Source organism: Sphaeramia orbicularis, chromosome 4 (assembly GCF_902148855.1).
Source record: "Sphaeramia orbicularis chromosome 4, fSphaOr1.1, whole genome shotgun sequence".
In the NCBI taxonomy this organism is placed as follows: Eukaryota; Metazoa; Chordata; class Actinopteri; order Kurtiformes; family Apogonidae; genus Sphaeramia; species Sphaeramia orbicularis.
The window spans coordinates 45,180,351-45,193,661 of record NC_043960.1 but is presented as its reverse complement, the minus strand read 5'-3'; the positions used below and the strand labels follow the sequence as shown (position 1 = coordinate 45,193,661).

Genomic DNA, 13,311 nt, shown 5'->3' with positions numbered 1-13,311 from the left:
ATTTGCAACACAGTATAGCAAACTATTACATGATCAAAAACAATGAATTTTAGCAAAAAAAAAGTCTCTGTTTTGAATGTCTGGGGTCGCCAGAAATGTGTGATGTTAAAATGTGATCATGAGCCAAAAACGGTTGGGAACCACTGCTTTATAGATATTTAGAACTGTCGTCACCTTATAAGCAGCCAAGTGCAGCGCAGTGAAGCCATTCCTGGTTAGTCTGGATGGACGCAGACCTTTGAGTATCAGGGTGCGAATGTGGGTCTTGTTCCCTATTCACAGGGATGGAACATCAATCACTTGGGTCATATTTATAACAAAAGTTCAACTCATTTATGTGAAAAACTGAGCTAAAGTATTATAAACCCCACATATCGAAAAGGTGAAAGGTTTTAACTGACAAAAGTACAAAGATTATCACTGTTTTTACCTTTTCAAAGGAATTAATAAATCACAGCCAGACAACCAGATATAGATAGATAGATAGATAGATAGATAGATAGATAGATAGATAGATAGATAGATAGATAGATAGATAGATAGATAGATAGATAGATAGATAGATAGATAGATAGATAGATAGATAGATAGATAGATAGATAGATAGATAGATAGATAGATAGATAGATAGATAGATAGATAGATAGATAGATAGATAGATAGATAGATAGATAGATAGATAGATAGATATTTATCCTTTTTATACTGGACTCTGTGTTCAAACCTACTGTTGACTTTTATGTGGACTGTACCAAAGGTCATCTTTGGACAATAATGCCTGCCAGTTTGCTATAATCCTTTCTTGCACTGTAACATTTTGTTTAGAGGTTATTAATAGAGTGTGGTCATGCATACCTCCACAGACACAGCAGAGATGCAGCAGAGACAGCCCCTTTTCTGTTCGGTAGCTCAAGTTCACCTTCTGAAAAGCCTCATCAGAGCTGAGCCACAGAAAAATCAACATCAGCTGCTTGTAATAATTGAAAACTAACAGGAAATGTAAGCACGCTGCACAGAAAACAGGCAAGGAACAGTAATAGTTATTAATTTAACTGTATATAGTGGTGTGAAAAACACTTCCAGAAGAGATTGTTTCTGTCACCTGAAGGCCAGTTTAAGCTCCGGTACACTGTTCTCTGGAAGCTGGAAGTCATCTTCTAACTTCTCAATGATAACAGAGTAGGATTCACTGACCTTCTTCTTCCACTCATCTTCACAGTCACATCACAGATGAACATAAACATGAAGAATCGAGGAGTTGTCATCATTCTTATTACTTCCTTCATTTAAACAGAATTGCTGATTCAACAAGTTTTGTATAGATTTGAGCCCAAACACTTGGTATATTTCATTATAAACACACCAAGGCATTATCATAACTCCTCAGTGTGCATGAAGGGGCTAAACAGCTCAAATCTACACCTAAAGCCTCGTTCACAGTTGGAATTAAGACACACAGTCAGACACACACTGAGCCATTACCTGTGCACGTCTGAGAAGGTCTTGATTTGTAATTTCCCATCGATTCCAACCCTTTTTGTGTGCGCTGTAGGTGTATGAACTAGAGTAAAGCAGTAATACAATCACTCAGTCTTCCACAATCGCACAGGTCCAGATAAAGGGGGGGATCATGACTGTGAGCTAAAAATAAACACCTTTGAGTGGAATGCCGAACAACTATGACAACTGATCTCCCTCAACTGAATGTGTGCATTAGTATGACTGTGTGTGTGTGTGTGTGTGTGTGTGTGTGTGTGTGTGTGTGTGTGTGTGTGCGTGAGGGTGAGGGTGTGTGTGTGTGTGTGTGTGTGTGTGGACAAACTCATTTCGTATAAAGAAAAGCAGGTGACCAGTCCCCCCCCACACACACAGATGCAGTCTGCTGGTGGAACATCATAGACATCCTGGACCTCCTGGATGCTATAAAATCCATAGCAACCAGTCAGCTTGGTCTTGGCCATGACTGAAATCTAATAGGGATCAAACAGAGGTTTCTGAGTTAGAGTACATCATATCACCAATCACCATCATATCACCTTATCAATATGAGGCAGAGGAGACTCACCTGATCACATTTATATGAATTATATGTAGGTTTAGTGGAAACTGTGAGACACAGTGATGTAAAAACAATGACATATTATGTATGTATTTTTTTTTTAATCTGTTCTTATTTATTATTGGTCTTAATGGGGTAGTTTGAGGCTCATTACAAATTCTGGAAATTATTGGGCTTTGGCAGTGATGTGTGGAAGAAGAAAAACATGGCTATGTCTCTGGTAAATATGATGTACAGTCTCAGAGTAATATCATCTTTATCAGAAAGGTTTTGAATATTTCCAAGAGCATTTTACACTCTAGTGAGGACATTATCCACTGTAAGTCTGAACACTATGTGCAAAATCAGGAAAAAAAACAGAACAATTTATATTAACTTAACCTGATATTTGATATCTGAAATACTATACTAAATATTAAGACAGCAGCTGAAAACAGTAAAGGCTGACAGCTTATGACCTTGTTAATGTTTCTATATTAAAGCATGAGAAAGTGATGTGACTCGACAGAAGGTGTGGGGTTTTTTTTCCATCATGTGTTTCCACTGGATAATGGGAACATTTTAGCTTTTTTTTCTTTGCAATTTGTTTCCATAATTACTGAAACCACTGGGGAAAAAATAATAAATAAAAACTAAAAACTTCGGACATTATTCACAAATGTTTGAAATGTTTTGATTTCTAAGAGCTGTAGATACCTGCAACTTCCTCAAAACTTTACTGCATGTTAGCTGAAGAGTAAAATGTTCTTATAAAATGATAAATGTCAAGCTTACAATCATAATGGCAATCTGCATGCATGTTTACATGACTGCTCTTTCCATTACAGTGTTAAAAAAACTAAATTTATATATACATAAACTGTGTAGATGATAAATGTGTGTGGTAAAATGGCAAAAAAGAAAATAGAAAGCTCCATCACTTTTTAAAAGTACAAAAGTCACATTTTAATTAATTACATGAATTTAAAAAAAAAAAACAACATTCATGGATATTCTTCATAAACAGTAGCCTAGAAGTGATGATGAATCCATTTTTGCATTTGTTACAAAACTCACGATCCTGGCTTTTTTATTTTTATTTCTAAATATTAATCTGGGGCTACATGATCTTGTGTTGTGATTATTATGAAAATATTGCAGTTTGTACTTACAATTGGAGTCAACTCAATTGGTTTAACAAGAAATGCACTGATTACTGATCATTTTGAAATGTGTATGTTTACACAAATAAAACATGAAATTCAATTTTAAAATAAGAATTATTTCATTAAATTAAATATAAAATTAAAAAATATTCTTAATAAGACATAACAACTCATATTTTGCGTATTTACACAGTACCTCTCTCTGCTTAGTGTCAGTGAATCAAAAACATCACCAGACAATCAGTGCAGCCTTTTTACAAACTTCCACAGCCTGACATTGAAATATGATTATATGTCCAGCTCTATATGTATACATTTAAAAAATGTATTACCTCCAGCATTTCAGTATATTTATTCTATTTTTTATTTGACTTTATTACAGTTTACAAGTCTTCTGCCCTTAAACTAAACCAATCTGAAAACTGATCTATACAGGTAAAATTTCATAGATTGATTGTTTTATCCTCTTCAGTCTTACATCAATGACAGCACAATGTAATCACGTACTGAGGGACAAACTAAAACTTTGACCCTGACCTCAAACACCTCTATTTGCTGACTCTTCTCTGTCTAATGTCGTCATACAGCCCCTTTCTTAACTTCAGCATCTCCTTCAGGTTCTTAGACTGTAAAGACTCCTGCATAGACATGAGCTTTGTGTCTTTTGGTAATGTGATGGAGGTTCCATTTAGGACGGCATGTAGCATCTCCAGAGATAGTGCGAAGGAGCTTCTTTGGTCATTGCAAAGAGGAAACAGACAAGCATTCCACAAACTACAGCAAGATGCGTCACCAGAAAACTTCAGGGCTTCATGGTCCAGCCCCCAGTGGCACAGACACTCCACCAGGCTGACCCCAAAGAGCTTCAGCGTTTGTATTTGAGCAGGGGTTTCAACACTCTGCTTCAGGTTGTCATTAATCCCAAAGATGACAGTTATGAACCAGTTTGGTCCTGGTGGTTCACACACAGCGAGTGCACAAAGACTTGGTCAGGCACCGAGAGGCCAGGACTGACCCAGCAGCCACTGATGATGGAGCCCCTTCCAACAGACGCTCCCACTCCCATTCTGGAGTACTCCACCACTGATCCACATCCCACAGAGCAGCTGGGGTCGAGTATGCTGGACATAAGGCAGCACCTTGTGGAGTCTTCAGAGTTCTTGTCGAGATGAAGACTAAAGGCAGACGAAGAGAGGCCCAGCTCAGTTCTCAGGTTCACATCCTTGGTGAGGTGAAAGAGGTATTCTGACGTGGTGCCGACATGATAAAACTTGGAGTTGTTGAGGAGGATGACATGTAAAGGAGTTCCTCTGAGAAGGTGGAAGATCCTCTGGCGGATATGGACGAGACTGCTCTCCTCTTTGGTGACATTAGCTGTGTTGTAGGTGTACTCTATCGTAGCTTTAGGACCCAGTGCTTGGAGAAAATCCCCATATGCGTCTATCTCACAGTCCAAAGGCCCGACCCTCCTTCAGCAGGTTAAGGAGAGACTTTGCCGTGCTGAAATCGACATAATACGTACTGTCCGTGTAGACAAACTCAGTATCACATACAGAAATACAGCTGCTCTGTCTCTGGCAAACAGCTCCACTGTCTCGCATTTTATCTATGGTTGGCTTATGCAGAAACCCCAGGCAGGAAACGGTGTCTATTTCTGAGTTGTACGACTTTTCATTTGCATCCAACACAAACACCCCATGAGTAGTTCCAATAGACAGTGGGGAAGGGTGGGCTAAAGCTGTGAAAACCAGATTTATCAAACCTAACGCTCTCATCATCTGTAATACTGTACAGCTCTATGTCATCTGCACAGCTCACCAGAACGCCAGGCTTCATGTGCAACGGGAAATCCACATACATGGCTAGTTTGAGCTCCAGCATTTGGTAAAGAGGATCTCCCAGAGGCACAGCGGTGAAGATTTTTCCCAGGGCACTCGCACTGGGCAAACGCTGACTCAGCCCACCTAGAAAAAAAAATAGATTCAGTCAGTTATTGCACAATTAGATTTTCAACTCTCATCTGAACAGAACTGTTCTGTTCATAATTTTTATGGACAGAATTTCTAGGCACAGCCAGGGCAGGAGGAGGTCCAGTTTGGGGACCACGGGATTTCGTCTCTGCTTTTTGCAGATGACGTTGTCCTGTTGGCCTCATCGAACCTGGACCTTCAGCATGCCCTGGGGCAGTTTGCAGCCGAGTGTGAAGCGAGTGGGATGAGGATCAGCACCTCCAAATCCAAGGCCATGGTTCTTGATCGGAAAAAGGTGGTTTGCTTGCCCTCTCTGGGTCGGCAGACAGTCTTTGCCCCAAGTGGGGGAGTTCAAGTATCTTGGGGTCTAGTTCATGAGTGAGGGAAGGACGGAGCGTGAGACTGACAGACAGATTGGTGCAGCGTTGGCAGTGATGCAGTCACTGTATCAGTCTGTTGTGGTGAAGAAGGAGCTGAGCCGAGAGGCGAAGCTCTCGATTTACTGGTCAGTCTATGTTCCTACCCTCACCTATGGTCATGAGCTTTGGGTTATGACTGAAAGGACAAGATCCCGGATACAAGCGGTCAAAATGAGTTTCCCTCCGCAGGGTGGCTGGGCGCACCCTTAGGGATAGGGTGAGGAGCTCAGTCACCAGGGAGGAGCTCGGAGTAGAGCCGCTGCTCCTCCACATCGAGAGGGGCCAGCTGAGGTGGCTCAGGTATCTGTTTCGGATGCCTCCTGGATGCCTCCCTGGGGAGGTGTTCCGGGCATGTCCCGCCGGCAGGAGGCCTCGGGGAAGAACAAGGTCACGTTGGAGAGACTATGTCCCTCGGCTGGCCTGGGAACGCCTCGGGGTCCCCCCGGAAGAGCTGGAGGAGGTGTCTGGGGAGAGGGAAGTCTGGGCATCCCTGCTTAGACTGTTACCCCTGCGACCCAGCCCCAGATAAGCCGCAGATAATTGATGGATGGATGGACTCTCATCTGATTTTTTTCTATTTCTCTACTGACCTCTCTGATTGTCTGAGTGAAAATAGACAATTTGACATCAACAACAGTGATACAAACCTGTGTACCTTTGTTTGTGTAGGTATACATAATTTATATTATATGCATTATCATTTGTTGTACATATGATTGACTGCTATGTGTAAGCCAAACTGCTCCTCCTACTTTAACAGTGCAGGAGACTTTCGTGACCAATTTTTCATCAGCTCTGTAAAACCCCTGTCATAGCCTAAGTATCACGAATCTGTAAGTCTTTCTGTGATTACTCACCTGAATCTGTTGCATTACGGTGAACAATTTCGAATTGCCATCCACCATAAACAAACCATTTGTTTACAAACCGAGCCAGGAGGTAACTCGGGCACCTTCAGAATTTTGTCGCGACATGCATTGTGGGAAAGGGAGGTTCACGCAGCTGCCTGACAGCAGCAGCGGCAGCGCAACCATATGGTTATTATATGGATGAAATAAACCCGACGCGGAAACGGCTGAAATGCAGAAACAGCTCGAGGAATATGCATAGAGGGAAGGGAGCTCCTGCCATTTCTGCATCGTGTCTGTTCCAGCTGCCGCTGCAGGCGGCTGTGCAAGCCTTCGCTTCCCACAATGCAGGTCGCGACACTCCGAAGATGCCCAGTTACCTCCCGGCTCTGTTTGTAACACATGGTTGTTACATACTGTCACAATGTATACAATATATAAAATGCTGATGTTTGTCCTTTTATTTTAAATGATGAAAGTAAAAACTTGGCACATAAATACTGTAGCTGTATGCAAAACAAAGTCAGTAAAAAGTCATTTTTAATGAAGAGGTACATTTAGAATAAGAAATGAGTATGATTACATCACCTGTAGTTTTTGAAAATTAAACACACCATTGTCACTGTTGGCATTCGCTATTTTAAAGATCCAACTATAAATTGATCATGTAACCTTTTTTAGGCGGGTAATGTCCTCCAGGAAAGAAACCTTATCACCCTCCACCCAAAAAAAAAAAAAAAAAAAACACTTAAGGAAAATGTTTTTGACTTTATTACAAAATCTGATGTCCAAAATACTAAACTTTAAAGGCAATGTAATAATACCTAAATGGATAAATGACGTAAGTATATCTGATGACTATCAAAGCCAAACTGACTTAATATATCTGGAACTGACCATCAAACCATCAAACAATTTTTCTTGGCGTACTTTTATGTTTGCATCCATTATTTTCTGTCAAAGTAAATTATTATGATTTATAAGTTAAATATTAGCCATCAGCCACTATTAGAGTAAGATCTGCCAGTAACAATAGTTAATAATAAAATGTACAATCAGTGCAAATAAACTGATCAAGCTCTAGTATCAAACAACATCTTAATTCTTAATAGGTTGGTATGGTATGGGAACAAAGAGATCGAATGTTTTGCAGTGGAAAAAGGCTTCAGTGTCAAACCTGCGTGGATGAGGATGACTCTCAGTGTGTTCAGAGTCTTCCCATAGATGCAGTGAGCTGCTGCAGTGCGCACAGAGTGGAGCCCCCGTTCCCTGCAAAACACACAGTCATCACGATAATGAAGTGAACTGTGACAGCATTCAGAGGACAACGATGGGCAGTGATTTTCTCACCTATTTTGGATCCAGGCGGATCTGAAAAGACCAGGTAGTTCACCCCGAGAGGCAGCTCTTTCCTGTCCACTTTGTCACTGATCTGCAGCTCGTACGCGTCCCTCTGGTTTCGTCCACAGCAGTCACAACCACCACATCCCAGAACTCACCAGGCTGCACCTCCCGACCTGAACGCGGAGAATAAACACTCATAACTCAGCCTACTCACTTTCTCTGACACAGTAAAATGAAGGCAGTTATATGTAGCTCCGTATAAAACTCACCGCGGAGAAAGTTAAACTTTCGGAGCTTTTCTCTGGTTGCATTTTTGTAACTTTCTGGCACACTCTTCAACTCATGTGTCCTGTCCAAAGTGCAACAACTGTTAGAGAAGTTTATCCTCTGGAACGGAGAGATTTGTTTAGACATCTGACATCTGTATCTCTTACTTCCGGGTGTAATCACGTGGTAATTACGTAGATGCTACGTCACGGGCCCGCCTCCACTGACATATTTATCTTGGTAGGAATAAAAGTACTAACTCCAAAAATAATAAATATGTAATAGTAAGTTTGCCTCTAAGACAAAAAATAATAAATGAAAATAGAGTATTGTGCAAAAGTGTTTTTGTTGGGTTTTTTTTTTCTGTTTTAGAATAGATAGAATAGAAATAGAATAGAAAGCCTTTTATTGTCGTTATACAAGTACAACGAGATGTCAAGCTACACCATCATGTGCACACAAAAGTAAGCAGTAGCAATATATACAATAAGACTAATATACAAACAATAAAATTAAACACTAAGACTACAAGAATTTACATAAACTGTACAGTAAAACTAATATAAACTACTGGCTATTAAACTCACATAATAATTGTGCCTCAGGCATGTGCAAACCCTGAAGGTGGATAGGCACAGCAGCAGTATGGGCATAAAGTGGCTAGAGTGACTGGTATGAATAGAGGTAGCAAGGCATTATAACACTTATTTACATAGTTGAAAAAAACTATACATATTTATTACTTTATTTATTTATCACTTTTCCACAGATATAACAAGAAACACAGAAAATATGTGAACAGCCTTAAAAGACACTCAACAACTGACTTAAAGGGGTTGCAAAGGCTAAAGTCACTATTCAGTGTGACCCCTGTCCCCATGACAAGAAGCAGCACAAATGTAGTTCGAAACATCTGACATGTGTTGAATGAAACCTGATATAAAACATCAGAAAGTTATGCAATAAAACTCAGAATGTCTGATTGAAAGACATGTTAAATGCAAAGGAAGGTCATCCCAAATACTGCCACTTGATTTATAGAAGCTTTTTTTCCCCTGAAAAATAAAAACTAATACTTTTTTTTCCCTGAAACTTCTGTTTTTACTGCTACACATACTTCCCATATATCCAGAGTGTATCTTAATACAGAAAATGGCATGTTCATTCATTCATTTTCTGACCCCGCTTTATCCTCACTAGGGTCACGGGGGTCGCTTGGAGCCTATCCCAGCTACATAGGGGCGAAGTCAGGGTACACCCTGGACAAGTCGCCAGTTCATCGCAGGGCTGACATATAAACAACCACTCTCACATTCACACCTATGGCAATTTAGATTAACCAATTAACCTATCAGTGCATGTCTTTGGATGGTGGGAGGAAGCCGGAGTACCCGGATAGAACCCACGCAGACACGGGGAGAACATGCAAACTCCCACAGAAATCGGTTTATTGGGAAATTAAATATTCATATCATCAGGGTTTGCACTAATGTTATAGGGGCATAAAATGAGCATAGAAAAATAACATAGTAAATAAACCAACATATGCTATGGGTAGAAGTTAGGGATCAGAAGGAATCAAACAATGGTTCAAATGAAGAATCGAGAAGATAAATAGAAAATGAAAATAGAATAAATACTTGAAAAGGAGACGTTGGGAGGACATAATAGCACATTACAATATGTCTCTTTATAAAAAAAAGAAGAAAACAGTTTGTACTATATGATGTATAATTTAGTAATACCAGTACCATGGTTCATTTTTTCCAGGGTGAAGTAATTAGTTTTCCAAGTAGTTTTCAGCCTTTGAAGTAATATTGTACTAAAACATCATTTACAGTCACTGATCTGACCTTGCAAACAGCCACTTACCCTATGTCAATAAATCAGCTCGGGTCAGCAAATAAGTACAATCAATCACATATTTTTTCTGAGTGTGACTAATTGTGAGCTGCATACATCAGCTAATCCACTGATGACAGGCTACAAACCTGTAAGTGTTTTCTTTCTTGGATATTGCCTGTTAATATTTAATCAAAAATATGGCCTATATTGATCAGAAATTATCTTACTACAGGGCTGTTATTGCTCTTCATGGCAAATGTTGGCTTATAGAATGAGCTGCTTCATATTGCATGACTCATTCACATAACTGCTGTGTTTTACGAAGGACAGATGCTGGGATCTTAACACATCTTAAGATACATTTTTACTGTCATTGCACAATCCTACTAAGTACATGATACAGTGAAAGTGGAGTACTGCCCCCATGGTGCAAAAGAGAAAGCACACAAACGATAAAAACAAAATATACACAGAATAAAATCTATATGTGTAAAAAAAATATATATGCATATGTGCAAAATAAATAGATACAGCGTGTAAAATGTATCACTGATGGCCCACTGTCAAAAGAAACGCGGCTATTTCTTCCCGCCTCGACTACTGTGACAGCCTTTTTTATTTGTCTAAGCCAGAAAGATCTGAACTCTGCTGCAAGACTTTTAACTCACACCAGTAAAAGAGCTCACATCACACCAGTTTTAGAACTACATTGGCTCCCAGTTCCTTTCAGGATACATTTTTAAATTTTAGTCCTCACTTTTGGAGTTTTAAATGGTCAAGCCCCTGTCTACATTTCCGAGTTGCTAAAATTACATAACTCTACATGTGCCAACCCCACTCGAGTCAGTGCCTGCAGGTCATCCCCCACACCCACTTCATAACTAGAGGCGACTGAGCCTTTCAAGCAGTGGCCCTAGACTGTGGAATGCATCGTCAGTCACTTTGCACTTTAAATTCTATTGAGTCTTTTAAAAGCAGCTGAAGACCTTGTTGTTTAGACAGGATTTTACTTAGGTGAGGGTTTTATGACTATTTGCTTTTATGTCTTTATGCCTGTGTATGTGTCTTTGTCTATGTATCTTACTTCAGATTTTACTTTAAAGCACTTTGTGAATTCCCTTCTGTGAAAAGTGCTATATAAATAAACATTACTTACTTTGTCATGTCCAAACTCAGTATGTACATTGACTAGGGCTATTGCCCTGTTGTAAAAACTGTTCTTGAGTCTGTTTGTCTTGATTAAAAGCAAACATCTTAGTATCACCAAAGTATAAAAGCATCAGCATAGTCTCCTGCACAGCATTATGCAAAAGCTTGAGGCCACCTTTAGATTTGTTGTTTTAGCTGGGTCATATGCGTTTCTCAGTCTCTGGATCAAGATGCAAGAAAGAGTGGAAAGGGAAAAACTAAAATTTCAGAAGAAACTAGAAAAGCACTCGCAGAGCACAGACCTCCGCCAAGGCAGATCAGCACCCCCCCCTCAATCACCACCAAAATGTAATCATTTATTCCTTGTGCCAATTTCAACTTTTCCTGAAAATTTCATCTAAATCCATCCATAACTTTTTCAGTTATCTTGCTAACAGACAAACAAACAGACAAACCCCAATGAAAGCATAACCTCCGCTGTTCCTTGGCGGAGGTAAAAACACTTCAATAGACCAAATTGACAAATATTTGGTATGACATGCTGTCTTAACATGCCTTGAAATATTTTATGCAGATAAACTGTCCCAATTTTCTGATGTTTCTCTCATCACATGTCAAACATTTCCTATTGTTTGGGTTACTTTGTGCCATGGGAACAGACCTTACACTAAATACTGACTTTTAACTGTACTCTGTAAATCACAACAAGTAACATGTATCATTATTGAGTAGATTTAAAGCTGTTTCATCAAGATACACATATATATTATATGTGCTGTGCAGCCTGAATATTCAATATAACCATTTTAACCTTACAAAACAAGTAGATTCAAACTTACATTCAAAAATGTATTAATGTTTAGTAAACAGCTCACAACAAATTACAGTAGATTGGTACTTGAATATATAGATGTCAGATCTAGAAAAACTATGGTGAAATCTAGTTACATTTAGTAAGAACTTTTTAATAATCAGAATATGATGTTGTTATACATTTAGTTAAAGTGTGAAATGTTAATTTATAAGAAACATAATGAAGTGGAAACTGAAAATGGCTGAAATCATCACATTAAAATGAGTCAAATAAATCTAATTTTCTCACTCTTACATTAAAATCAAATCAATGTCATTTCACCTGCCTTTTTCTACTGATATTATTTAAAGTTTAATGAATACATGGTTTAAATATGTATATTCAACTTCATATTTAGTCTATTTCATTACAGAAATGTTGCATTTATCTTGGGTGTATTTTTGACACTGTGCACATATTTTCTGTCTTGTTGTATCTTAAAAAAGAGATTGAGAAATAATCATGTATGCTCATTACAACCTGGCACAAACAACTGGTGTCAAATTTCATGTGTAGAAACAGACATGTCAGCTGAGAGGTTATTAAAGTCAAAATGCCAGTGGAATTTATCAATAAAGTAAAGAAAGTAAAGGAATGAACTGTATGAGAGGATCTAGAACCCTTGGTTCCCCACAGGTCAACGTGTTAGTTTTAATATATTGCTGTCCTCGTGGTTGAATATTTGACAAATATATAACCTCAAAATTATTATAACGTCATAATTATATTACACACAACTATATTGTTAATTTAATTGATAATATATTGTGCAGTACATATTGTACAAATTGCTGTTCTAATTTTGTATCTTAATAGAGTGTTTTAATATGTATATTTGGTTATACAGTATATAATACACTATATATGTGTGTGTGTGTTTGTATATTTAGAGCATTATAAGTTTTAGTTTTTCTTTTGTTGTATTGATCATTTCTTTCCTGCTACTTTAATTATACTTAAATGGAGCGACTGTAACAACCAACAATTTCCCCCAGATTAATAAAAAAATTCTGATTCTGAATCAAACTTCTGATTATTGGTGACAAATGTGAATATTAACAAAATGCTAAATTAATTAGTGTGCCACCAGTTCTTTCAAGACAAGGGGTAAAAAATAAGTTGGTAAACCATCTCTAAAGCCAGAACAGCCATGGAATATGGCAGACATTGGCAGCGTGGCAGCGTGACAGCAGGCAAAAGCGCACACGCAGATGGAGGCGCCGCTCTGAAAGTGCTACGAGCCAGTGGGGACGGGCAGGTGCAGCATGGCCACTGCACTGGCATGTTGTATTTTGTACTAGAGACTGAAGGAGGTGGACGGATTGAGAGAGTGGGCACTGATGAAGGCCCTAAGGGGGAAGCAGCTTGTCTCACACTGACTGAAGCCTTAACAAGAATAGCACACATCAGAC

General features: G+C 39.0%; 2 protein-coding genes across 2 annotated transcripts in view; both read right to left on the bottom strand.

The window, feature by feature from the left end:
• The window catches only part of LOC115418377 (serine/threonine-protein kinase TNNI3K), a 29,669-nt gene extending 28,038 nt beyond the window's left edge, over positions 1–1,631 (bottom strand). The window contains exons 1-4 of the mRNA XM_030132816.1: positions 1,483–1,631; positions 1,103–1,211; positions 856–941; positions 175–272 (exon numbers count right to left, since the gene is read on the bottom strand). Of these exons, the coding sequence (XP_029988676.1) occupies positions 175–272; positions 856–941; positions 1,103–1,211; positions 1,483–1,522 (333 nt within the window). The 5' untranslated portion in view covers positions 1,523–1,631. The remainder of the gene's footprint in view (positions 1–174; positions 273–855; positions 942–1,102; positions 1,212–1,482) is intronic.
• Positions 1,632–3,575: 1,944 nt separating this feature from the next.
• LOC115417590 (fucose-1-phosphate guanylyltransferase-like) lies at positions 3,576–13,183 on the bottom strand. Its single transcript, XM_030131609.1, is given in 10 exon segments — positions 3,576–4,147; positions 4,150–4,669; positions 4,671–4,949; positions 4,951–5,168; positions 7,619–7,669; positions 7,672–7,710; positions 7,792–7,899; positions 7,902–7,958; positions 8,055–8,172; positions 13,028–13,183. Coding segments are annotated over 10 exon segments (1,941 nt in total). The 3' UTR covers positions 3,576–3,752.
• Positions 13,184–13,311: the final 128 nt, after the last annotated feature.